Source organism: Zeugodacus cucurbitae, chromosome 6 (genome assembly GCF_028554725.1).
Source record: "Zeugodacus cucurbitae isolate PBARC_wt_2022May chromosome 6, idZeuCucr1.2, whole genome shotgun sequence".
In the NCBI taxonomy this organism is placed as follows: domain Eukaryota; kingdom Metazoa; phylum Arthropoda; class Insecta; order Diptera; family Tephritidae; genus Zeugodacus; species Zeugodacus cucurbitae.
The window spans coordinates 35,686,914-35,714,600 of NC_071671.1; the positions used below are offsets into that span (position 1 = coordinate 35,686,914).

The following is a 27,687-nucleotide window of genomic DNA, read 5'->3' on the forward strand; positions in this document are numbered from 1 at the left end:
ATATTAGTTGGAAAAGTAAATATTTGCAATAATTTTTTATGAATCGGAGCAATCAAATAAGTAATTACTGAATGTATTGCACTCCAGTTGATACTAAACTAGTACTTTTTTGATTAATTCAATTTCAGGCTTGAAATTTGGCTAAAACTAGTATAGCTCGTAGCAATGATGCTTCGTGACAGGACATGTACATACATACATACGTATGAATACATTTAAAATGGGCCGCAAAAACTAATACTAGCAAAACAATTGATGCTCAGCCCCCTTTTGGTTGTGCCTGTTGACGGAGGTGGTGGCAATGGCGTATGAAGTAGGTATACATAATTCCTGCTGTATTACTGGTGATTGCATGTTACGGTTTTTCGGGGTTGCAGACACATGTCGGTTTTGCTTCTGTCTTGGTTTTATGATAAATCTCAAACAGCAAGCCGAAGAGCGAACATCGTGAATCTGTGTCCTCTGCGATGCTGTGTAGTGTAATTACTTACTCATGATTTCGGTCCTAAAAGTCGAAATACATCACAGAACTGGTGGTGATCTCGGAGAATTTTAACGTCGTGGAAAAGTGAAATCTGTGCATTAATGGACAAAGTTGCAATGAATCCATTGCTAATAGAATAATAGAAACCGTGAATTGATTGATTATAAATTGTTAAACATAAACACATATTAAATAAATGTATAAATAATAGATATATACATAAATATCATTGTAAATTTGAGTCACTGATTTTACCAACCATTTTAATCAGTTAGACAGTGAAGTGAAAATGAATAAAAATGAGCTTTCTCCCGGAAGATGCACTGCACCGCAAGGTATTAATGTTGAATGTAATTAATGCAAAACGTCGTGTTCGGCCATGTTAATGAACAAAAATAATTTACACTCTTGTAAATTTTGTGGGTGAAAATATTAAACATGTAATATTATCTCGTTAAAAAGAAATGATTACTAAAACTGTAATGTGAATGTGGCCCCAGTTTAATTTGGCATGCGATATTTTAAAAGAAATTTCGGAAAAATACAATACATATAACAATTTTATTAAATAAATCTAAATTCTAAGAAATCAGTTGTTCAATAGTTGATTCTGTTCAGCAGTGAGGTGTCTCAGAAAAATAGTTTATGAATACCTAAGCCGTTGTGGTATTCATAAACTATTCTCATAATCTATACTCAAAAATTGGAAATCTGTCACCGCGCAGTTTGGAATTTTAAAGTCGCTTTTGTATTATATGAGGAACTCTTGCTTGTTAATTTCAATGCCATAGTGTAACTGTATTAGTGTTGTTGGGTTCCGGAATGGTGTCATGAGCCATGGGCATATTCCATAGCCCTCATCCCCGAGAAGTAAATCATCCTTCATTGCATTTTGCATTATTCTACATACCTCGCTGTTTCGTAAGATGCGTGAGTCATGAACTTAACCAGGCCAGGATATGTCCACGCTTGTAAAAAGTTATTTTCCATTCCACAAGTTGACAGAACATTTATAGAGTGGAAGCCATTTCTACAAATATGCTCATCGCTTTGATTTGTGAGGTTATAATTTTCATATGAGTCCAAGCAATCACTGCGATTGCAAATGGAAAGCAATAATTTGATTCCCATTTCATTTGAGCATCTTTTATTCCATCAGCATCGGGAATTTTATCCACTCGCTTGCTCTGGCAAGTTTCCAACTTCCGCAATAGTTCGCGACACAGATGATTGATGGGCTCCAATATCTGTGGCTACTATACCATTTTGGAATCCAGGATCTGCACAAAATTTTAAATACAGTCGAATTTTATCAATCTTGCTGAGGGCACCACCACGTGTTTCTTCTTTGTTATGGGGCAGACCCATTTTCAACGCATGTTCTCCAAATGGCTAATGCCCTATTATTGTGGCTGTAAGTCTGCATCTGCTTTTCTTGGATCTATCTAATAAATCCTTAGTTTTTATCTTGTCATATTCAGGCCATAACTGTTTTGTTATTTTATATTTGTTTATAGCTTTCCATCTGTTTTGAGCTATTTGTTCATAATGTGTGTATATCTCTCTTCTGATAGTTCCTAATGGGCATGGTGTTTTTTCGCCTCGGATTCTTCTAGGGAGGCTTCTGTTTTTGCCAATTCATCTGCTTTTTCGTTACCGAAAATGTTTCTGTCGCCGGAAACCCAGATAATGAACAGGTTGAGTTTTTCTGCTAATGAGCACAATTGCAGACTACGTGAGAATTAATATCCGGAGTCGTTTCTCGTATGAAAACGTCTATGGGCAGTTGGTGTAGGAGTACATTAAGTGCGTCAGTTGGACATGACTTATGCGCTCTGTAATCCATTCAAAATCTTAATGTTTATTTAATGCTGGCCACCAAACTAGAGCTCCATATGTTAGTATTGGTTTGATCACGGTCGTGTTCATACACAAGTCAATAATTGGTTTGAGGTCCCAGTTTCTGCTTAGTATTCTCTTGCAGGTTTAATAGGGCACATATGGTTTTTTTATTCTGTTTTCAATATTAGTTTTCCAGTTAGGTTTGGTATTCATGTGCACCCTTAGGTATTTAGCTGTCGAGGACAGAGAAATTGTTGTACCAGAAGATTAATTTGGGTATCTTGGTTTAATAGCCTTACCCGGGTTTCGGGTTTATACCTAAGCCATTGCCTGCTGGCCATTGGTGAAATGTTCTTAGGGCCTTAGGTTAACATAATCTCACTGATAGTGGAAGGAAAAGACCTGATACTATCATCTGCGTATGCTACTGCTTTCACCCTACCTTTGTTGAGTTCATGCAGTATTCCGTTTAGTGACGCCACCCATACAAGCGCAGTTAGGACCCTCTTTGAGGAGTTCCTCCGCTTACATAACTTGGCAACCATTGTATACTGTTTGTGATGTAGCGACTTTTCTATTACGTTAACCACCTCATGTAAGTCAGTTTCTGTCGATCGGCCTTTTATATACGCATTTTGGGCCGTCGATAGAGTGCTCGCTATTATTGATATTATGTGTATATCCATTAGTCTTTTTTGAACCTTTAGAAAGAGGTAAGACTGATAGGTCTAAAATCTTCAGCATATCGTGTGTTCTCCTACCCGCTTTTGGTAGGAACACTCCCTTGATTCTTATCCAGCTCCTTGGTATGTGTGATAGTTTAAGTGATAGCTTTGTATATCTTTTCAAGGTTTTGAACTATTGGTTCTTTCATGTTCAGGTTTGTAGGATTATGGGTATCATACCATCCGGGCCCGCTGCTTGATACGGTAAGAAACTATTTATAGCATAAGCGATTTTTTTCAATTGGTCTGTTGTAAATGCAGGTTGTTCAGTTTAAAATTCCATTTCCGCTGTTTGCTTATTACCAGGGAAGTGTGTGTTTGTGAGTACCTCCATGGCCTCTTCCGCTGAGGAGGCCCAAGTACATCTCTCCGTTTTTATGTATACATCGTTGATGTTCTCTTTGGATAGTACCTTGCTCATTCTAGCAGACTCTTTGTAACTTTCTATCGATGTGCAGAACGATTGCCAAGAGCCTGCTTTTGCTTTCCTGACTGCTTTTTTGTATTGCTTCAAGATATCTTTGTATGGTTGCCATATCTAGCTTTCATTGACAGCTTTCCTTAGTAATGTTCTTAGTTTATTTAGGTCTCTGTCCCACCAAGGTGGGGAATTCCTCTTCCTTAGAACTGCTATTGGTGTGGATTGATTGAACGAAATCGTTAATATTTTTGCAATCTTCTCCACATTAACATATAGTTCCTGAGTGTTACTGATCGTATTACTATTTTGGCTAATAGTTAGTCCTCTTGTTGCTATCCTATTAAATTTATCCTATGCTGCTCTTTTAGAGTTTCGATATTGGAGGGGTGTACTGTATTTTTCGCGAATGCCGAAGAGAATCCAGGAGTGTTCCTCGGACACTCTCCAGTCATCGACCAAAGGGCTATTTGCCTGTACACTGATACCAAAAAGAAATTGCTTACCTTTTGTTCCATCTTTACTGTTGTGCTATAATTAGGACATAAGAATGCAATTACGTATACAATAGCGGACAAAAAAACTGGACACTTACTTGCAGTGACTTCAAATCGATGTAGTATTAACAAATCAAACTCTCATATATAATACAAGAAAGTAATTTTTATACTAAGTACATTATTCAGATACAAGAAAACGCTTTTATTTATTTTCCTGAGTGTACACGTCATTGCAAATAAAATGGAAAGTGCAAAAATGCCAAAATTGAGTAAAATTGATAAAACAACACTTTTGGCTTTGCGATCCCAGAACTTGAGTATATGCTAAATTTGTGAACAAATAAAGTTTAGTAAGACAGCTATCAGTGTTTGTCTTCAAAAATGTCCAAAGACTGGGTCTATAAAACGAAAAGCTAGCTCCGGACGCCCGAAGAGGGCTACTGTCAAGGAAGACCACTATATTAAGCGGATTAAAATTCGGGACAAATTCAAAACCGTTGAAGACATTGTAATCGAAGGGAACCGAAATCAGAACATGGATTATACTACGGCGCCTCCAAAAAGCCGGACTAACTGGCCGTTGGCCACCCAAAAAACCATCGGTAAAAATGCGACAAAAACGCCTCCAGTGGGCTAAATTGCACAAAATTTGGACCAAGGAGTATTGGAGAAAAGTCATATTTTCAGATAAATTCAAAATTAACCCCTTCGGTTCATATGATATGTCGCACGTTCGCAGACAAGTTGGTGAACGTTTCTATAATGTATGTGTCAGAAGTACCGTTAGACAGGATGGACCCTAATGATCTGGTGGTGTTTTTCTTATCATGGCTGGAAAGTTGCCCTTAATTGATGGGAATGTTAACTCAATTAAATATCAACAGCTCTTACTGGAGAACATGGCCCCTTCAATTGAAGAGCACTTTTCCTATATGGACATCGTAATTCTTCAGGATGATTCTGCACCATGCCATTGACCCAAATCTAAATATTAAATCAAGACATTTTGGTATCTCTATCGTTAGGGTATCGCGTTTAGTTTTAAGAATATTTTTAATATATACCATAAATTCAAATATCGGAAATATTTTATTTTGGCTTCTAATAAAATCTAAATGAAAAGATTTATTTTTAACTGAAAATTTTATTTATGTTGGAAATACTTATATAAATCTAGTAGCATAACAAATTTTATCATATAACTCTTTGTTTTTAAAGAAAATCAAAAAATCACACATTTCTAGGGTGTCCACTTTGCGTATTTCGCGGCTTAATACACCTGAGGAGATTTTCGCCTGGCTCCTCTAAAGGGGTAGCCAAATGCGAGTCTCCTTGCAATGTCTCCTTGGTATGTCCTTGGCGGGTATAAGTTTCAATTTGATGCCTACAATGGTGTCGCAGATTTTGGCGACGCTACTCGTAAGGAAGTCCATGGAGGCCTGGTACGTGCATTTGATCACCCTGTAACCCCTAAGGGTTTCCGAAATTCTGGATGGGAACCCGCCGGATTGTCGACTATGTGGCTTAGAACTAGACTCGACAATCTGACGTCAATCTGTACCCATTTTTCCTGGATCGTTGTAGGTGTGGAGTTTCCGACTGCTCGTTTCCTCTTTTGTGACTTATTCTGTTTTACGATTTCTTCGGAAGGTTCCGATTGCTCTGATTGGTTCCCACTATGTTAGCTGCTATCGCTACCGGCGTACTATGTCTGGTACCTCCGGCAGCACTTTTTATCGTCTCCTGACTGGAGGTGAGTTGGGCATCTTCATCGGATTCCGTGCTTTGATTCCGATACGTTGTTTCCGTAGTCCCTGTTACAGTAGTTATGGTCGTCAAAGTCTCAGTTGTTTTTGTTTTATTTGTATCTGTTAGGTTCATATTTGGTCTCACTTACTTTTGCAAGGATATCTCTCATATTTCCCGATATATGGCCTAAAGTCTACCGGAAATTTGAAAATCCGTATATCAGGTATATGGGGGATAGAGGAAGTATTGACCCGATGTTGCGCATTTTTGACACAGAGTAACACTATTATAAACAAAACATTGTCTTTGAATGTCTTTATAATATGTCACAAAATAAGTAAAAAACTCAGTTTATAAATACGATAAATGCAAGTTACTATGTATTTGTACATTTGTTTGAATTAATTTAATATTCAAAACTAAATAAAGTATAATTATAATATACATATACAGAGGTAGCCAAAATTATTTACACGTCGGAAGTTTTTTACAAGTTTCACAGAAAAAGCTTTTGCTTTTTGTTGTTGTTGTCGCAGAGTAACAAAATGCTATGTTGTTGTAAACCTTGATCTATTCCCGAGCGAATGAAGTCGGTTTGACAAGAATAGATAGAAATATAGCGGAGAAATAGGCAAATGAATTGAAGACTCGCAGTAGTAAAAATTATTTACACACATTTTTTTGCGTCAAAAGTATTTACACACAACTTGAACTCTATTATCCTGTTCTTATTTAATGATAACTTTAAATTTTAATGTTTAGTCTTAGTTACTATTCTAAGGCGATAAATTCAAAATTGGTTACATTAGCATTGGCATCAATAACAGCCTGCTTTATGGTTCGAATTGATTCAACACAAGTTAAGTTAACAGTTAATTTAGACCAAATGTTGGTAATTTCGGCGTTTTCGGTTATTATATTAATCGTCCTCTGATATTTAACGAAAGACCAAACATTTTGACTAAGGTTTTCATCAGGGCTGTGCGGAGGTCAACTTGATTTGCTTCATTTAAAACTTTTGTAGGTAAAGATCCTTCATGAAATGGAGCATTGTCCTGTTGTAAAATGTAGTCAATAGTTGGAAAAGGCCGATTAACCACTACAATGGCATGGTCATGTGAATTTTGATATATCCGGATGATGTAGGGTCCCTAAATTAGTAGCAAATCTCGAAAACTTAAGTAAGGAAAACTTCCCCAAAAAATCAGCATGTCACCTTCGACTCTGTTTAGCGCCTAAGCTGCATATTTCTTATTTTCACGTGGTAAATGCATAAAGCGTTTGCTAAACAAGCCCTGGAACCAAAATTCGGCATTATCTGACCACGACAAGCTACAGGATCCAATTTAAGGCAAATGACTGGCATATCGTTTTTTTATTTTCAGAAATATTGACCAAATTAACCAATTTTTGCCTAACTTCAGGTATTTATGTTAACTTCTTTAATGTCCTGAGCAGTGTAGCATCATTTACTGTTCGTCCAATATGCTGATTCGAAGCTGCTGCAATATTAACAGGACTAATTGCGGTATTTTGTATGACAGTTCCTACTAACCTTATGCATTCTCTTTGAGTTATCACATATCTCCGCCCAGTTATCTTTAAATTGTCCTTGCAATATTTCGTGTCCTTCTTTTTAATAACAGTATAAACAGTATTTCATCAAATTCTATACATTTTTACTAACTCCGAAGCCGAAACACCAGACTTAAACTTAGTAACAGTCTCCGATCTAGTTATAATCGATGATTCCTTGGTTTACGGAATTTTATTTACCATTTTTGATATTTTATGGCTGAGTTAAGTTATTATGAATGCAATAGAATTCAATTACTACTCTTGCTTAAACCAAACCAAGGGTAAAGGCTAAATCGGCGTGTGTAAATACTTTTGTCAACTGCAAGACTTCAGTTCATTTGCCTATTTCTCCGCCATATTTCAAGCTATTCTTGCCAAACCGAATTCATTCGCTCGGGAATAGATCAAGGTTTACAACAACATAGCATTTTGTGACCCTGCGACAACAACAACAACAAGTGAATGCTTTTTGTGTGAAACTTGTAAAAAAACGTCCGATGTGTAAATAATTTTGACTACCTCTGTATGTAGGTAGAAAAAATAAGTTATTTGCATTTTCTCCAAACAAGTCAAGCTACGCCAGTTGTATAGCTTTTTCCTTGAAGCACAAATAAGAGCTATGAGGCCAATTTCGAAAAAAAAAATTGATCTTGTAAAAAGAAATCAATTTATGGCCTTAGTAATTTTTATCTCACGTTGTAAATATAAATGCAATCGGTATTTTTGATGATGAAGCTCGAAGTATGGCAGTCACACGACTTTACACAAAACTTTATCGATCGAATTTCCATCTGCGATTCACTGCTGTTACTGTTGATGAAAAGTGATTAAGTAAAGAAAACGGTGGAGGTGGTGAAGCAATGGTGGATGGTGCTTGGTGGATTTGGTAGAGAATAATAATTTAATCTCTTCTGCCACAATCATATGTTTTCTGAAATTTTGACATACGGAAAATAAATTAAATTCAAAATAAACTGTAATCAAAACAAGCAAGGAAAAGCTAAGTTCGGACATTTTATACTCTCGCAGTTTATTGATAATACACAATTTGACCCAATCCTATAATTAAGTATATGAGAGCTAGGGGAAGTTACGCTATTAGAAGAAAAATATTTCCTCTAAATTAAATTAAGATACCTGATAGATTTACCGAAAGTTTCGTTGAAAAATTACCATGGGGCTCTGAATTCTTCATATTCGATATTCGGGGCTTTGAAAAGTTATAGTCCGATTTCGACAATTTTTTCACAAATGATGCCACGGATCATATACAGCATTTGTGTAAAGTTTTATTTCGCTATCTTCATTGGTTCCTTATGTATATCTTATAAAGTGAAGGAATCAGATGGACTTAAAATTGAGTTATATTGAAAGTTGTCGTGGTTGTGAATCGATTTCATCCATACGTGTCATCGGGGTGTCAAGAAAATACCATATACCGAATTTCATTCGAATCGGTCGAGTAGTTCCTGAGAGAGAGTTTTTGACCCATAGGTGGGCGATGCCACGCCCATTTTCCATTTTGTAAAAAAATCTGAGTGTAGCATCCTTCTATAATTGCTTCTGTAAAATTTAGTATTTCTGTCATTTTCAACCTAAACTTTGTATGGGAGGTGGGCGTGGTTATTATCCGATTTCAACTATTTTCATGGTGTGTGGTGGGGTACGTAAGAAAATCGACTGCAGAAAGTTTGGTTTACATAGCTTTATTGGTTTGCGAGATATATACAAATAACAGATTTGGAGGCGGGGCCACGCCCACTTCACCAAAAAAATTACATCCAAATATGCCCCTTCCTAGTGCGATCATTTGTTCCAAATTTTACTTTTATAACTTTATTTATGGCTTAGTTATGACACTTTGTGTGTTATCGGTTTTCGCCATTTGGTGGGCGTGGCCGATTTTGCCAATTTTCGAAAGCAACCTTCTCACGGTCCCAATGAACATGTGTTCCAAGTTTCATCAAGATATCTTAATTTTTACTCATGTTATCCGTTGCACGGACGGACGGACGAACTAAACTATAATACTCTCTAAGCAACTTTTGTTGCGAGAGTATAAAAACAAAATTTGAAAAAATGATGTGAAAAATATGTTGAGAAGTAATAATTATAATGGATAATAATATTTTAAGATTGTTTGAAGTTATAACTAAGTCAGGATAAATTTTCCTGCCTGTTATTCATAATTATATTTTGCTTGAAATTATGTGTATCAGCTGATGGATGTAAATATAGTACAATACTACATGTGTGTCACTATGCTGGTACATGGTTTCTATAGCTTTTATTGTCGTACACATCGTAGTACGGAAACCATATGTCTGTCTTAGGCATAAGTCCTGCACAAGGAGGTGAAGCATGAAAATTGAGGAAATCGTATTATAACCATACCATATACAAATGGTATGTTGAAATCTACTAAAAGAGTTTTAATTCACTAACGATAAACACCAGAAAAACCAAATTATATTGTGAAGTTTATATAGAAGGTCTGCTCTCAGATTGGTATAAACATCCAATGATATCAATATCATCGGCGTACGCCAGCAGCTCGTATGATTGCATCCACCAATAGTTTCAAGAAATCGCAGTGAGTCACCTTGTCTGAAACCTCGTTTGGTATCGAACGGATCGGAGAGGTCCTTCCCGATCTTGACGGAGCTTTTAGTGTTGCTTAACGTCAACTTACACAGCCGTATTAGTTTTGCCGGGATACCAAATTCTGACATAGCGGCATAAAGGCAGCTCCTTTTCGTGATGTCAAACCAGCTTTAAAATCGACGAAAAGGTGGTATGTGTCGATCCTCTTTTCAGGGATCTTCTCCAAGATTTTGCGCATGGTGAATATCTAGTCAGTTGTGGATTTTCCAGGTCTAAAGCCACACAGATAAGGTCCAATCTGTTTGTTGACATGAGGATATATTAGTGACACAAAGTGAACGTATGGCCCATATTATGAGTTAATGAGAAACAAAATCTGATTATAATTCACAAACGAACGTGATGAATCGATAGAATTACTAGTTCCGTTAAAGTACCTTTTGAAAAATTAAAAACCTATTGTGATATTGAGACAATTATAGGCATTAGTGCGACCAGCATGAACATTTGATTGTATTTGATTGATCCCACACATTTTCCAATCGGTCAACAAGGTTCGTGTCAAATGGTCGATAAAAATATAGATAGCGGTGCTTCGAAACATGTCTATGACACCATGAAAGGCGAATTTACGCGTATGAGCCCAAATGTAAACAATCGCTGTATGGCTGTTTCAATATGAGCCGACTCCAACAAAAATTGTTGGACTTCCAGCAAATGTTTACCTGTTTTTTGGGAAAACTGGACATGTCGCAACCATATCAATAGAACACCGCATAACAGTAAATTCTGACTGGTACATAACTATTTGTTTGCCAGTTTTCTTTCAATAAATCAGAAAAACCAACTGCCGAAGACGGATTACTCTTCACTACGACATTGGGAGCTTTCACACATCGACGGAATCAACTGCATTTTTGAGCACTCAAATTATCGATTTGATAAGCCATCTACCGTACAGTCCAGACTTCTTTTTACCCCGGTCGTTAAAAATAAAATAAAGGTCAACATTTTTCGACACCCGACTATTAATATGAATAAAAAATAACTTCAATGTATGTATTGTCTAAAATTTTCATTTAAAATTATCATCTGTAAAATCTAGCTCAAATTAGTTGAAATCCGTAACACCAAATTTTGGTTTGGTTGAACTGCAGTTGAATTGCGTTAACTTAAATTCCACTGAGTCGGGTTTTAACCCTAGTAGGAGCATACATTTCGAGATTTCTATCACGATAACTTCTACAATACATTCAATACGATACTCGTGGAGTTAATTTTAATTAAATTCTTACAAATGAATGTACCATTATAGTAAAAAACCAGTATAATTCCTGGTAATCCAATACAATTAATGTAACTATTTTGAGCGATTTATATAAATTTATGCATCAGTGTGTGTTAATGTACAATCACTCTCCGTTACTGCCGGATAGTTATCCACTTATTTACTGTACATGTATACATACATCTGATATGAGATGTTTGCATTAAGTCTGGCTTTTAAAAACTTTAACACTTTCATTGGGGCGATACAACGTTGGTCTCATAACAACATCATCTTTGTAATATTAACAGCATAAAATTCAAGCATATGACGTTAATCCCAACGACTGTGGCTAACACTTGCTGCTGGTATTGGTGAATATATTTGATGAAATTACCAGCCATCCGTAACAAATGAGACCACCAATGCTTCAGCGCTGCTCCTTTCTGGGGTTAAGTGCATCAAAAAATCACTACAATCAAATTAGGGTGTGATGGCGAAACAATTGTCCCCAGAGTAAAATTTGTGCACAGATTGCCGCGAAGCTTTAATGGCACCCTAATTGAATGTGTAAATAAATTTGTAGATTACTCGACCCTATGAGCGACACTTCACTCATGGGCAAATATAATATAACAAAATAGTGGATGTAAATATTCAAAGGCATGCTGCACGCAAAGTCAGCAAAGAATACATCAGTTGTGGGCCGGATTAGAAAAGAGTCTGATATGCATTTGAGTATTTGTAATTCAATGAAATGAAATTTAATTGAAATCAACTTAGCAAGTGTATTTATTTATTGCAGAAATACTTAACACACACACAAACCGGGTTTGCTATTCACCACATAATCGATTAGTCCCTTGGAGTCAGCACTCAGTAGTGAATTCGACGGCAAATATTGAGCAAACCAGCCCTGCATCTGCATCTGCGCGTTTAAAAAGTCAAAATTTGGGATTAATTTGCGTAGTCTGTGGCGATACCAGTTCAGGAAAGCATTATGGAATTTTAGCCTGCAATGGTTGCTCAGGATTTTTCAAACGAAGTGTGCGGCGGAAACTCATTTACAGGTTAGTTTAATGTTGTACTATGAAATCGTTATTTACCATATACATATGTATATGTATAAGTGATTTAAAATAAGCAAACTGTTTAATTATTCTATACTATTAAATATTTATTAATAGTTCTAGTCAATTGTCTATCAACTTTTTCGAACTGGAATTGCAAAACAAGAGTTTCATACTAACTGATTTTTTAAGGATAAATTCCACAAAAAAATTTACCCGCATACTTGTTTATTCTGCATAAACCCTCAAATGATTGATAAACCGAACTTTATAAAAGGGATGAAAAACTGGCGTCACGTATTCCATGGACTTCATATGCACATATATGTATAAATATTTAGTGTAAGTGTATGTATATACATATGTATGTATATTTATCCTACGCATTCCGATAATCCATGGCTTCTAAACATTGCGCTTACCTTCATCCCTTTCAAATAGCTCAAACACTGTATTCGAACACTCTCTGTATGTTATGTGGTCACATTTGGTTAAGTGTATACATCTTAAGCTCCATATCAATCTCTTGGGATGGGATAAAGTGAGTTGACATTTGTGATGACTAAAGGAAGATAGTATTATTGAATAAAAAATCAATTCTGGTATTACAAATTATGGTTTAACTTTATACATATATATTGGTTTTTCTTTTCCAATATATTTCATGCATCTGCACAGATACAAGTATTAAGGGCACCATTATATACATACATACATAAGCAATTTTGGATTTGAATTTGCATTTTTGGTCACATCGTCCTTCTCTTCCGTTGTCGCAATGATGTCAGCCTTTAGTTATATGGTTTCTCATCCGAGGCTCTGTTTGGTCTTTTATTGGGGAGGTTTTTTATGTGGTGGGTCCCAAACCCTACGCGCAACCGCAGATGCAGGCTTCGTCTTCTAACTTTAGCTCGTCTCCAAACGGATGACTGTTGTTCACAGAGGATACTTAGTCAAAACCCGGAAGTCGGGAGCTGCTTGAGCCATATGCAAAAGAATCTTTCTTGGCCTTGAATGGCAGTCAGAAACTTTCCTCACTTGCGTGAACTTCTACATATGACCCCTATTTTAAATTAAATATGGAAATGAATGTTTACAGATATAATATATAAAACTGGATAAGCGTTGGTTTCGCAATCATCCTACATACTCCAAACTAAATCTTATCTTTTATGATCTCATATTGCTCTGAGACATTTGACATACAGCACAGTTGTGAATATATATTTTTTTAAATAATTTTATTAATTTTTGTGCAGAAAACTTACCAATTTTTTTTTTTTAAGATTTCAAATAGTATTTATAATGTAGGATTTTTTTAGTTTATTGTTGAATAAGAACTTCTCAATCCGGACAAGGTATATGAACAAACTAAATGTAAAAAATAACTTTGTTGATGGGTTGATCTTCCAAAGCGTATTATTGTAGTCGCAGCAGATCAATTACTCCAATAGTCGTAACAAAGCGATGTTACCTCTATTTGAATATTATTAGTTAATTATTGGTTAATATTCATACGAACGGTTACAAACCGAATCTTCGAATAATCGCTTTTCTGGTTATTCGAATAATTTTAAGACCCTAGTATGTAGGCCTAATATATTTTTTTATCTGCCCATTTTTTCATTTCTCAAGTCGTCTGTAGTACAAGATTTCAGCATACGAAAATACATCAAGCTACTTGGCTGTCCCTCGATCGAATCACGTGCAACCAGATCGATCATGTTGTGATAGATGGACGACATGTATCCAGTGTTTTTGATGTGATTGCTATTTTTAAATCGCTGTGATTTTATATTGCTATTGCGATCACAAAAAAAAAACACGAATTTATGAGAATTTGTACTCCACATTTTTTTTTAGTTTTTTACATTTACATTTTTATTAATTTTAACAATATCCAAAATTTACCTGCTTTGGTAATCACAATTAACTAATTAATACATTTTGGGTACATTTAACTGCTTTTGTAATCACCGTATCCAAAATTATCAAAATCACAACTAAAATTGCTACTGTGATCACTGAGCAGTGATTGCTACTTTCGAACTGATATTGCTACTTAACCAAAGAATGTATATTAAAAAAATAAAAAATGAAATGGAAAATAGATAGAAAATTAAATTAAATAAAAATATTTATGAATAATATATAAATATAATAAACCATGACTATCAGAATTGCCTACCATCAATCGGCGAATTCTCGCACAATCTATTAAACGCACGAATTTTCCTACTTTGCATATCCATCAAATTCCCTAGGTTCGACGCTCATCATTAAAATATTTTTTTTTATTAATTAATTAATTTGAGTCAAAATGTATTTTTAATTATTAATTATATTAATTTAAAAATTTCATAACTTAAAATATAAATATAAAATCACCGGTTGTGAAATATCGCTCATCACTAATCGACTCGGACCACTATCATGTAGCAGCTAAGATACGCACCCGCCTCTGAGTAGCAAAGCGCACACGTCAACAAACACAAGGAAGGTTCGACATCGAGAACCTGCAATCTCAACCCACAGCCGAATGATTTTCTACTTGACTTGTACTTCTGCTTACTGAGAGCACTCATCAACATCTCGGTATAAGAGAACTGTGGGACCGAAATTTGAATAGCAATCACCCGCTTGAAAAACAACAAGGCGGCAGGCCTCAAATACGGCGGCGAAGAGCTGATAAGGTGCATGCATCTGCTTCTTTGCGGAATATGGTCGGAAGAAAGCATGCCCGATGGTTGGAACCTCACTGTACTCTGTCGTGTAATTACCGTGCGATAAGCCTCCTCAACATCGCTTATAAGGTTCTATCGAGCGTACTGTGTGAAAGACTAAAGCCCACCGTCAACAAACTGATTGCACCTTATCAGTGTGGCTTTAGACCTGGAAAATCTACATCTGACCAGATCTTCACCATGCGCCAAATCTGGGAAAAGACCCGCGAAAAGAGGATCGACACCCACCATCTTGCTATGTCTGAATTTGGTATCACTGCAAAACTAATACGGCTGTGTAAGCTGACACCTAAAGCTCCGTCAGGATCGGGTAAGACCTCTCCTAGCCGTTCGATACCAAACGAGATTTCAGACAAGGTGACTCATTATCGTGTTACTTCTTTAACCTGATGCTGGAGAAACTAATACGAGCTGCAGAGATAAATATAGAAGGTACAATCTTCTATAAGAGTGTACAGCTACAGCTGCTGGTGTACGCCGATAAAATTGATATAATTGGAAACAACACCCGCGTCGTTAGTTTTGCTTTTTCCAGACTGGATAAGGAAGCGAAGGGCATGGGTCTGGTGGAGAACGAGGACAAGACGAAATATCCCCTGTCATCAAACAAACAGTCAGCGCATTCGCGTCTTGGCTCCCACTTGTCTGTAACTGTTGTAGATAATTTCGTATACCTAGGCACCAGCATCAACACCAATAATAATGTCAGCCTTGAAATCCAACGCAGGATCGCTCTTGCTAACAGGTGCTACTATGAACTGAAAAGTAAAGTCCTCTCTCGACGAACAAAAACCAAACTCTACAAGTCCCTCATCATTCCCGTCCTACTTTATGATGCAGAAGCGTGGACGATGTCGACATCCGATGAGACGGCACTAGGAGATTGCAATGGCGAATACCGCAGACTATGGAATGATGAGCTGTATGTGTTATTCGACCACATAGACATAGTTCACCGAATAAAAACACAGCGGCTACGCTGGCTAGATCATGCTGTCCGCATGGACGAAAGGGTTCCTGCTCTGAAAGTGTTCGATGCAGTACCCGCTAGTGGAAGCCGAGGAAGAGAGAGACCTCTCCTGGAATGGAATGTCCGTTAAAACAATTTTTAGACAATTTAGAGTTTAGATGGTTTATTTGAAGAGTGTTCTTCCTTAGCCCAATTACGACAATATTGAGTTATGACGAGTATCATTCGAAACTTTTAGCAAAAATGTTTATGGGTGAGACAAACTCTCCCCAAAACATTTAGACGAATTTTCGAGTGGCCGGCATTTTAGCGATCTAGGGTCGATGAAATATTCAGATGTCAGTATATTCCCAAAGACTAATTCATTGAGCAATAACCCGATATCAGACGTAAAGAAATTGAAATTTAACTCTAACATTGGATTGTAGACACTTGCGTGTGATGGCATTTGCATTGCGCGTTTAGCGATATTTTCATGCAGCTCCGACTGGAGTTGATACGTTTAGTGACAAACTATTTTGACCAGTTATAAATCTACTAAGAGCCACAAAAGCTATTTGGACTAAGATTGTAAACAAATCTAATCATTGGTGTCACGGCTGTATAATAATTGCTGTTAGTTTGAAAAATCTGAGATTGCACTTTTATGTAGATCTTCCGTTCTCTCTACTTATATGTAAGTTGCTAAACATGCCCTATACGTACATACAAAGTCTTTGTTTTATCGTTCTTATTATAAAAATTTAGGAAATAAGCCGACATCAGACTATAATTTGTAACTTCTAAAGTAAAATGTTTGCAAAAATTATTTTTTGAAGTAATGACTGAATAACTAAAACTAATATTTCAGATGTCAAGCCGGAACAGGTCGATGTATTGTGGACAAAGCACATAGAAATCAGTGTCAAGCTTGCCGTCTTAAGAAGTGCCTTCAAATGGGGATGAATAAAGATGGTGAGTATAAAATAATCGTGTAGTATTATTAAATATAATCATAGATATTGGCAAATAGTTTGAAATTGAAGATTCCCATATTAAATAAAATATATTTTTTATATTTGTCATATAATATTTTATCTCAATTTGTCAAACTAACGTAGAAACTAAAAGCAAAGAGTTTCTCTTTTTTCGTTCATGACAACACGGTCCATTTTAATTTTTGTAGAATAAACTCCAAAATACATATTAACAAGACAATAGGGTGCTAGTAAATAGCTATCATTTTTAATAAACTAAAATGAAGAAAGAAGCTGTGATTAATATTTTTATTTGCGGTTTGCGCGCTAAGCCCACTATTTCGGCGGTATACAGCTTAATACTACTGCCAGTACGAGATCGTGCTCTTTTAACACGTTAACCTCCATGATAACGTACATACTTGTTAACCAATATTTGACAGTCGTAATCGATGCCCTTTCAAATACAATAAGCAGCATAGGCCAGTTAGATGCTTTATCTTTTTTCTAAAATCTACGAACACACCACCTATGAGCCCAATCCTGCTTAAAATTTTAAAGTAGTAGTTATAGTAGCGATAGTTACGCAATGATGTCACAATAGTAAAAATTAGTTCATACAATCCTATCTCTATACATCTAATCTCAGTTTACCGCTCTGATTAACCTTACAACGCACAATATGTGAGATACCTTTACTCTTTGGTAAACATAATATAATTTAGTCTCAATAATTACTTCGGTTAGTACAATTTATTTTGGTACCAAAACTGAGAGATAACTTTCATAAGACTAAAGGCTCTAATATGATTAATAAATTAAAGTCGGATGAGAAGAAACATATAAAAAAGAATGAGAAATATTGTAAGCAAAACATATGTCTGAGAACATCACAACGAACACAAGAACGAGTATCCCAATTCCTAAGATGAAATTTTTTGTGCATGGAATATTTATCAATAAGGTTCAGTGATTAATTCAATCTGAAAATTCGTCTCTTCAAAATCTTTCTGAATCCATTAAGTGAGGTTATTGCAACTTTTTACGTATAGAAACTTGACATTGGTTGTTTCTAAATGTTCACGGCATGTTTTTTGTTTGATTATTCCTTTTCTAAACACTGGAATTTAAAGTTTTACATAGCTAATCATCATCAATGTACTTACACAAACTCTTCGTAAATAGGTTGAACGCACCCGTACTTAAAATAGTATTCGGCTTTGAACTTTTATTTTCGATTCAATTAAATAAAAGTTGATATGCAAATGTCATGGTCCTTGAAATAGGTTAATATTCAAAAGACTTTAAAAATTTAACAAAATTGTATGTTTTCAAACATCTTTTTAGAACAGTTTAAAAAATGCCATATTTTCTTGGTCACTAGAATAGACGCACTGAAAGTAATTAATTTTTGGAAGAACAATAGCATATTTTAAACGTTAATTTTTAGTGAGAGTCAATATTAGACTTATGAAAACTATTTTTAGTAAAGTGTACTGCTTTCTTCGTTTGCAATAACTTCATATTCGCTCAAACCAAGTGTAATTGTTTAATGGTTCTTTATCTTACTACTGTTTTCATTCTTCTTAAACTTTGCAAGCCAACCCGCCGTTTAAAGCTTTTTTCATATTTCACTGGTTCCTTTAAATATCTATCAAGAGTTCTGGAGCATCACTTTATTTGTTTGGCAATATTTCGATTTAAAAGTCTTTGTGAGTGAAATAAGTTTATTTTTTTCTAATATTATCCAAAAACACTTAATTTCTTAATATTAAGTTTTTTTATTAATGAAAATAATTGTTTTCATCGTCTAATTTAATGACTAACTGAAAGCCCACGTGGATAAATCGAAGTTTCTAAAATCCTTGAATGCACAGTTATGCTATCACAATTGTGAGCAGTTTTTTATCAAACACTGTTTGACCTTTCATAAGAAAAAAATTGTATCAACTAAATCATACGTGGTAGTAAATAGAACAGGTCCTTGAAGAAAAAAGTGAGACGCACCCACTTTTTTCTTCTTCTATGACCAACAGTATATGCATATGTATTTTTATTAGAGTTATCACTAGAGATATGTATTGTTCATATACCTACACTGAAAATAATGGGCAGACTAGAATTAAGGAAAGTGCGCCCTTGTTTTAAAAAGCTCAAAAAATATGTATACGAGTAAATAATTATCATATAGACATGTATTTATATACTTATATGTCTATTAACATTTTTATTTTTATGTTTTATCTTTGTTTTTTTGATATTGTAAAGAGTTAGTGTGGATATACTCGTATTCCTATGCTAAAACCTATTTAAACATTTAAATGGCCAGTGGCGCTGGCACGTGACCTCAAAACAATTACGCACCTCCTCATTCACACTCGTACACTCAGCATGTCTACTAAGGCACATTCAAATTACTGAGTGTATATAACGTATGTAACGAGTACATTTTCTCACCTTGAAGGCTTTATATTTGCTGTCATGCCGTGTATTTAGATTACAGGGTGTATTCGCTTGGAATTTCGATGACAAGTTATTATAAGTGCTGTGTGCGGTTTACACATCCCGAATTCATTTATTTTCCAATTACAGCAGTGCAAAATGAGCGACAGCCGCGAAACACAGCTACTATACGTCCTGAGACGCTGCGGGAGATGGAACACGGGCGAGCTTTGCGGGAAGCGGCCGTAGCCGTAGGAGTTTTTGGGTAAGACGTTCACCTATACGAATGTGCGACTTTCAATATAATACTTTCAATTAACATAGAACAATTTGATCACACAGTTACATCTTTCGTATACATTACATTTCAGATCACCCGTTTTATTATCTCCACCATGCTATGGCCCTGGATTACTACCACCTCCCTGTAAATTGCTATTTTGTAAGCACAATCGTATAGAATATGTTTAACTTTACATGGATTTTCAGCTATATCGAATCTTCCGACAAATCGGCGATTACATCACAATCACATTTCAAAGGCCTTACAGCTTTCTTCCAATGTATCGCAGACAGGCGGTTTCTCGGTATTTAACAACAATCTGCAGTTCTCTAAGGAAAACTCTTTTACGACCTCAATGGATCTTTCCAATGGAACAGTCTCTGTGTCTACAAACTCAAGTAGTACGAATTCAATAGATCCGAGTTCCCCTATATCTGATACAGGTACATATTCATATACAAATACAAATACATGGTCGTATACAAATGCCTGGCCATAAAAGTTATTTTTATTTTTTATTCACTTGTAATTAAGTTATATTTATCATACAAACGATTTATTTTAACGAAAATACGAATTGAAGAATACAGTTGGCATTTTTTCGGTCGAGTTTTAATATTTATAGTAAGCCATAAACATAGTTCTGTATTCAGCTATCAAATAGAATTTGAAATTAGATTTTAATTTGAGGCTCTATGTTCCACCTATGAACTTTGGGAAAATATATACAGTAATATCCGCTTAAGTGCCCCTTCTTAACATGCAAGACTTTTGAGACACTTAAGCGGGAAAGGCTCTTAAATGAATCCCGCTTAAGTGCCTCGAGGTATTTACCAAGCTTTTCCTCAAATACTTTGATCTAATATTTTTTCTTTTAAATAATATTTTTTTCTTTTAAAATATTAATAACAAAAATACTTATTAATAACAATAAGTATGGAAAAAAACATTACAAAACAATGTATATGTTTTCCTTTTGACAATACTCAGCGCACTGTATGTATATACAGTTGATCTCCTTTTTACACGGGGTTTTTGTACACTTCCCAGTTACCATTTTTACACGTTTTATCTTTTTTATACGGATTTTTTATTTTAATTGTATACTTTTTTGCAATAAAATCAAAATTCTATGCGTCAATACGTCACAAATACATTGCTGTTAATAGCATTAAATAAATTCTAAATTAGGTTTAAACTAACCTGTTAACCATGCAAAAAGGAGAGCAACTGTAGTCCATTAATAAACGTAACAAGCAGTATTTACCTGTCCATATATGTATGTTCAGTTTTTAAATTTTTACCTAATAATTAATTTAATTTTTTATTTAAGTTTTAGATAAAAATCCTGTCGGAGGAAGTGTCTCGTCCATAAGTTCGGGCAGTTCTGTTCATGATAATGATAATGATGGTAAATGATCATATATAAATATGTAACTATATCGCACGTCGGCCCAGGTATAGATTTTATATATTTTAAATTTTGAAATTATTTAAATAATGAGTAAACTTGCTATTTGAAGTCCACCGCCTACTGTGTCATGAATTCAAAAGTTACTAGAAGCAATCAAGGAAACGTTTCATAATTTATGTTATCCAATTATAACGAATATAACAGCATTTTTACCAATTTAAAAATAAAATAAAGTTTGCAACACTTGATGAACAGTGAATGCAAAAAACCCAATATCAGTTCTCGGAAGAAATAGTGTTACATTTGTGATTTTAAACTGTTTAAAATAAAATAAAATTATTTTATAAATGTGTGCATATGTATGTGTGCAAATAACTGAAAATTTCCATCAGGAGATAACTGTTAAACAAACACTCGATAAAGCCAGACGAAATATTCATCATCCGACGGCTAAAATGACCATTGTTAGATGTCTATATGTTCTAAGAACATATTTATTTTTAGATCAGAAACCAGAATTTTTTTAAATTGTGCGAATTAAAATATATATACGATTGGAATATGTTATTTGCAAATATGATCACATCATTGTTTGACGTGCGATATGTAGTGCCTTTACCTATATTGCATTGTAATTTTGCAAATTTTATTAATATGGATTTTTGTCGTTAAGACGACTCCATCGATGTTACCAATGATGAGGAGCCACTGCGGAATGAAAAACTGGATTGCCATTTTACGATACCGACATTTGTACCGCAAAACTTGTATGTTCAGCCACATGAGACAGTTTATGAGACCAGCGCTCGCCTTCTCTTTATGGCAGTAAAGTGGGCAAAGAATTTACCAAGTTTTGCGAGTCTGTCGTTTAGAGATCAGGTAATGTTGTTTATAAATCCACTGTAGTAATTATAAGTCCCTCTTAACTTCAATATTTTGTGAGAACTAAAACTGGACAAAATAATAGAAATATTCACATAACATATTTTGTGAACAAAATATTTACTCATCATACTTTAGTAAAAACGAAATAAAAATTTTATTTATAGATTAGGTGAATAGAAAAGCCATATCCTCTCGACAGGCTATCTCAGTTCGCACTTTTTAGCCGTCATAAGTTGTCATAATTAATACTAAAAAAAATTATTGAATACTTCAAAATTCCTCTTTGAAAAATACCTGTCCTAAAGCCAGCTCAACAGATACCAATTGAAGCAAAAAAAAAACTTAAGCAATATTTTTAGATGTAATAGATCCCTATTACACTTTAAGACAACTCAACATCTTTAACATATAAGCAACAGAAAGCTTCAGTGTTGTACAAAGGTTGTATAGTAATGTTGTTTGCTTTTCATGGACGATATTCTTTGACAATATATACATATAATTAAGCTTTCAAGCACTCAACCGAATTCTTAGGATCTGTTAACCTGTGATTAGTTGTCTAAATTTATTTCAGCATGTTTATAATTTTAAAGTATTAAATTCATTTATTTGATCTCCAAAATGCTCGATCTAGAGTTTAATTACGACTTTAGTATCATGTTTAATAAGATATTATAATTGTCCTGGTTTCATTATAGGTTATACTATTGGAAGAATCATGGTCGGATCTATTTCTCCTCAATGCCATTCAATGGTGCATTCCTCTAGACCCTACAGGATGTACTTTATTCTCAGTTTCGGAACATTGCAATAATTATGACGCTACACAAGAAAGTGAGAACTGCGTTTCTAAAGAAGAAGTAAGTACATACACGTAGGTAAATGCAATTGCAATTTCTTGATTGTTTATTTAACATTTTTTAATATCATATCAGTAGTAATAGCTTTATGATTTTATGTATACTAAAACATTTCCCAGGTAGCTGCCAGTGTACGGACATTACATGAAATCTTCTACAAGTACAAGGCAGTTTTAGTCGATCCCGCTGAATTTGCTTGCATGAAAGCAATAGTTTTATTTCGGCCCGAAACTCGGGGCCTTAAAGATCCTGCGCAAATAGAAAATCTTCAAGATCAAGCTCATGTAAGTTTTATATATATGTATATACATATATACTACTATTATAAAGAGGAAAGATTTGTATGTACATATTTTTGTAATGAATAAACTCATAAACTACTGTGCCGATTTCAAAAATTCTTTCACCATTGGAAAACTGCATTCACACCGAGTAACATAGGCTATATTTATTGCTAGAATCTCAACTTTCTGGAAATAGGTCCCAGGTGAGAGTATCAAAAAGACTCCGTGATGGAGAATCCTAATCTGAAACTGAAAATCGTCTTGCAAGTCATTCTCTTCGAAACCAAAGGCTAGAGGTCGTAATCAACTTTTTTGTTGGTTGGAAAAGTAAACAAATCTCTTTATATATGATTTTTTGTACTATTGTTATTAAATTCCGCCATTACGCACTTCTTTTTCAAGTTAATATATTTTTCACTTAGAATTTTAAATAATAATAAGCACTACCGCTTACTTTGTTTTGTACTAACGTGCACCGGGACTTTATGACGTCATGCGACAGGAAATTAAAACCAAAATAGCTAACGGTAAATGTATGTTGTAATCTTGTATTCTATCATTCTTGTGTATAGAGTATAGCGTTGCTATCTACATAGAACCAAGGATTATAAGGAAAATGTATAATCAGTTTTCTTTAAATGTTTTTCTGACAGACATTTAATTGCGGAACTTCATGAAAAACTTCATTCCTTGTTAAAAACGATTGCTTTTTATATGCTTCAATCAAGTTTTGTATTAAGTTTTGCAAACATCTGATAATTTTCCCTATCTTAGAGCTTTTCAAATTGCGAGAGTAGAAAAATAAATGTTTAACCCTTCATTACATTTCTCTCTGAACTTTAATATATGAAATAATGAGTACATCACTATTAATATTTTAAAATAAAGCCATTTTGTTGGTGCGATTGTTGCTCATTTAGTAAAATCTATTCGAAAGAATATGTGTAAGACGACTTTTTATACTTCCGCAACAAAGAGAGTGTTATAGTTTTGTTCACACTTGGTTGTTTGTGTCACCCAGAAAAAAAGAGTTAGATATTGGGTTATATATATATAAATGATCAGGAAATTGGAATTTTGGCAGACATTTTTCCAAAAAAAATAAAAATATCGGACATTTTGTTTCTTTTTAAATAGTTGTAATTGAAAAAAAATAAATAATTATGTTGGCTTGTCACAGCTATCATAGCTTGTATATTGAACTAGAGGCATTGCCAGTTCATCGCTTTTTTTCATTCACAATAGTTAGTTTTTTTTCAAAAAAAAGTAGTTGGCAATAGCGAGAAACCCCATTTTGATAGATAAAAATGTAAACAAACCAAAATTTGAAATTCTATCGATGTGCAAAATGGCAATAAAAATTTTACCCATATTTATCTTGACCATCCCGGATCTAATAATGCTTGTAGATTCCTTAAAAGGTCAGAACATTAGAGAAAAGCGGTAAACGAAAGGAAAATTTGATTTTTAAATTCAACCGAGTTTCTTCAAATAAATGAAATATCAGCTGAGAGTTCGGGTTCGCATTGCCAACACAATTCATTTTTAAGCGAAAGTATGGAATAAACTAAATGCGTTTTATTTGTCCATGATTTAGCTATTAGCTTGTGGTGGTCAAATAAAACACGCCTAATACCTGACTTGGAGCGCACATCTTCCAAAGGCTGTATCTCCGAAACTAGTTATTATTCGGATCGACTTGAAAATTTAGGATAATATTTTTGAGATGTTGTAGAAATTAAAAAGCCATAAAACAAAAAATCGGGTTTTTTAAACCACGAAACCCATGTAACGCCTTAATTCACAAAGAAAAAAACAGTATAAACCTCAAATTACATGGTAAAGAAGGTACAGAAGATTTGGGCCACCTCCCACTTATGCGTCAAAACCATATCTCCGAAACTACTCGACCAATTTCAATGAAATTCGGTTTGTAATATTTTCCAATGATACGTTGTGAAAATAGGCTAAACCGGTTGACAACCACGCCTACTTTCCATATACCAGAACTGTGAAGTAGATCTGAATCGTTTACTTTACAATATATAGTAAGCATTAGTGAACATATCGGAACAGAACTTTACATAAATACTGCATTTAGAGTGTTGCATCGCTGTTATAAAAATCGTCGAAATCGGACCACAAGTTTGCAAGGCCCCATATGTTAAACTTGAGGACCTCAGTGCTTATAATTTTTTTTTACCGAAAATATAGGTAAGTCTCATAGATATTTTTAAGAAATTTAGAGGGAACATTTTTCTTCTAATAATATGTCTCCGTGACAAAAATGAGTGAAACCGGGTGATAACTTCCCCTAGCTCCCATATACCTAATATTTGGGGTTTAACTTTCATTGGACTCTTTACCATATACTATATATCGGTTAATATGTGAGATATGTATATCAGCGAAATTTAGTGAGCACATAATCTTGGATAAAATGAAGCTAGGCAGCAAAAATAGTTGAAATCGGTCCATGATACGGCCCCCATATACTATATATGCATACTAATTTTTGTTTCCTAATGGACTTTATGCCGAATGTGTGGGTAAAATTGTGTGTTATATTAATAAAATTAAATAAATAAATTGCGAGAGTATATAATGTTCGGTTACACTCGAGCTTAGCCCTTCATTACTTGTTTATACTGAAGTTACATAAAAGATAAGCAAAGAAAGTTCACATTGATTTACGTTTTTGGGATATTCTTAATTACTGATGCAGACAAAATAATTACATATGTATATATAAAAATAGTACCTACTATTTTTTGCGTATTTGCAAATGCTTTTAAATATTCAAGTTTAATGCTTTAATTTTTCTTATAGGTGATGCTATCTCAACATACAAAATCACAATTTCTTACGCAGATCGCACGATTTGGTCGTCTACTTCTGATGTTGCCTCTTCTACGGACTGTGAATTCTCATAAAATCGAACTAATATATTTTCAACGTACAATTGGAAATACGCCAATGGAAAAAGTACTCTGCGATATGTATAAGAACTGAGATGATGGCTTTGTAGAAACATTTGTATATAAAAATATGTACATACATACACGTACTATAGTATGAAAATGTGTTTTCCAATAGCCCGAATAAAGTGTTAGGTAAAAGACGAGCGATGTATTCTATGAAATATATAATAATTGTATGTAACAGGAAGTTTTAGCCGATTCTTAAGTTTTAATTAGAAGATCTAACCAACCAAAAAATAATATAAGAAAAGCTGGGAATTTGAGACGAGTTTTTAATTTTTTAACTAAATAGAACAACCTTTGAATTGGAAATATGTATGAATATAAGTATTTTATAAGAATTCCAGAATATCTGACAACTGGTAAGGATAATGGTTTGTTTTATTGACGGCAAATAACATATTATAAGAAGGATTCCGCTTTATGATGATTGAAATCCACCACCTCCCTACACACATATGAGTATATCAAGTCATCCGAATAGATGAAAGTATCTGCAAAGGCTAACCTTAGTTGGAAAGATACCGAAAACCGCATCAAATTATGGATATATATAAAACCTTAGTGGAAAACAAGTGAAACAAAAACAATCCAAAAAAATTAATTAATAATAATTAATTAAATAATAATAACTAACTTATCTTTATAGATAATATATCGGTTACTAATGGAGATATATTAGCGACAGATAAGCTGAGATAACAAATAAACATGATAAAGTATTTAATATTCGGGTTTTTTGAAGCTGATTTGTAATACTCTCCTTATTTCATCCAGAAGCCTAATATAGTTGCTTCTTTCTCAAAATATGATCATCTCAAGTTTCGAACGGTTTATGGCATCCACAGTAATATCACCCTTAATCAAAATATTTACTTATAATGTATGTCTGTAGATAATAATAGAATAATTGTTCAAAATAGTATTAAAACTTCAAGTTTAAGACGCGTAGGGATAAGTAAACTGTTTAAATAAGTAAATTGTATATATGTATATATACATATGTATTGTGTGGTAGTTTTCTTTTACAAAATAAATATTTCAAATAATGCCTTAACAAATTTTTATTGCATATAGTTATTCAGGCCTAATCCGCAAATAATCTCATACTTAAAGTTAGTATTGATTTAATTGTGTATTCAGTTTATGATTAATTGATCGTCATTGTATGTGTTAAGTAATTAATTTTACAGCAGGTAGAGTTCCAATAGAATCTTACTTTATTTGACGGTTCGACCGTATTGTTTGACATCAGAACAGAGAAGGACTACTGCATGTATGTCCTGTACTATTTATAGTAGTTTGTAACCGTACCGTAACATTGAATTCGTGTAAACAAATAACATAGCAAACAGAAGTGGATGATAATAGAAAGATAACAAAGTAAACATAGATAAGGCATTGCCAGATAGGAATTATGACAATTAGGAGTCAACTTAAATATTATGACTAAAATTAAAACTATTAATCTTAAACATCCTGCCCGGTCGAGTCTACTGACTCCAAATCCTCGTTATCTAGGACTCTTGCGGACTGCCCCATCAGTTCCAGGATGTACTCGACCAAGACACCAATGCGTGGAAGGCATGTTTTCTTGTTTAACTAGAACGATATCGTTCACCCGGTGTGCG

At 34.3% G+C, this 27,687-nt stretch overlaps 1 protein-coding gene across 1 annotated transcript; it reads left to right on the top strand.

The window, feature by feature from the left end:
* The first annotated feature begins 421 nt into the window (after positions 1 to 421).
* LOC105218994 (photoreceptor-specific nuclear receptor) lies at positions 422 to 26,101 on the top strand. The gene is made up of 11 exons (XM_029044702.2): positions 422 to 819; positions 11,973 to 12,237; positions 16,802 to 16,905; positions 19,500 to 19,614; positions 19,721 to 19,776; positions 19,839 to 20,075; positions 20,966 to 21,043; positions 21,720 to 21,925; positions 22,630 to 22,791; positions 22,911 to 23,075; positions 25,905 to 26,101. Exons 1-11 carry the CDS (start codon positions 774 to 776, stop codon positions 26,085 to 26,087), a joined length of 1,617 nt encoding a protein of 538 aa, XP_028900535.1. The 5' UTR covers positions 422 to 773; the 3' UTR covers positions 26,088 to 26,101.
* The last annotated feature ends 1,586 nt before the right edge of the window (positions 26,102 to 27,687 follow it).

Coding starts and splice junctions, on each gene's coding strand:
- LOC105218994 (XM_029044702.2), top strand. CDS start 774: ATGAATAAAAATGAGCTTTCTCCCGGAAGATGCACTGCACCGCAAG. Junction 16,906..19,499: donor AATGGGGATGAATAAAGATG/GTGAGTATAAAA, acceptor TTCCAATTACAG/CAGTGCAAAATGAGCGACAG. Junction 21,926..22,629: donor GTCTGTCGTTTAGAGATCAG/GTAATGTTGTTT, acceptor GTTTCATTATAG/GTTATACTATTGGAAGAATC.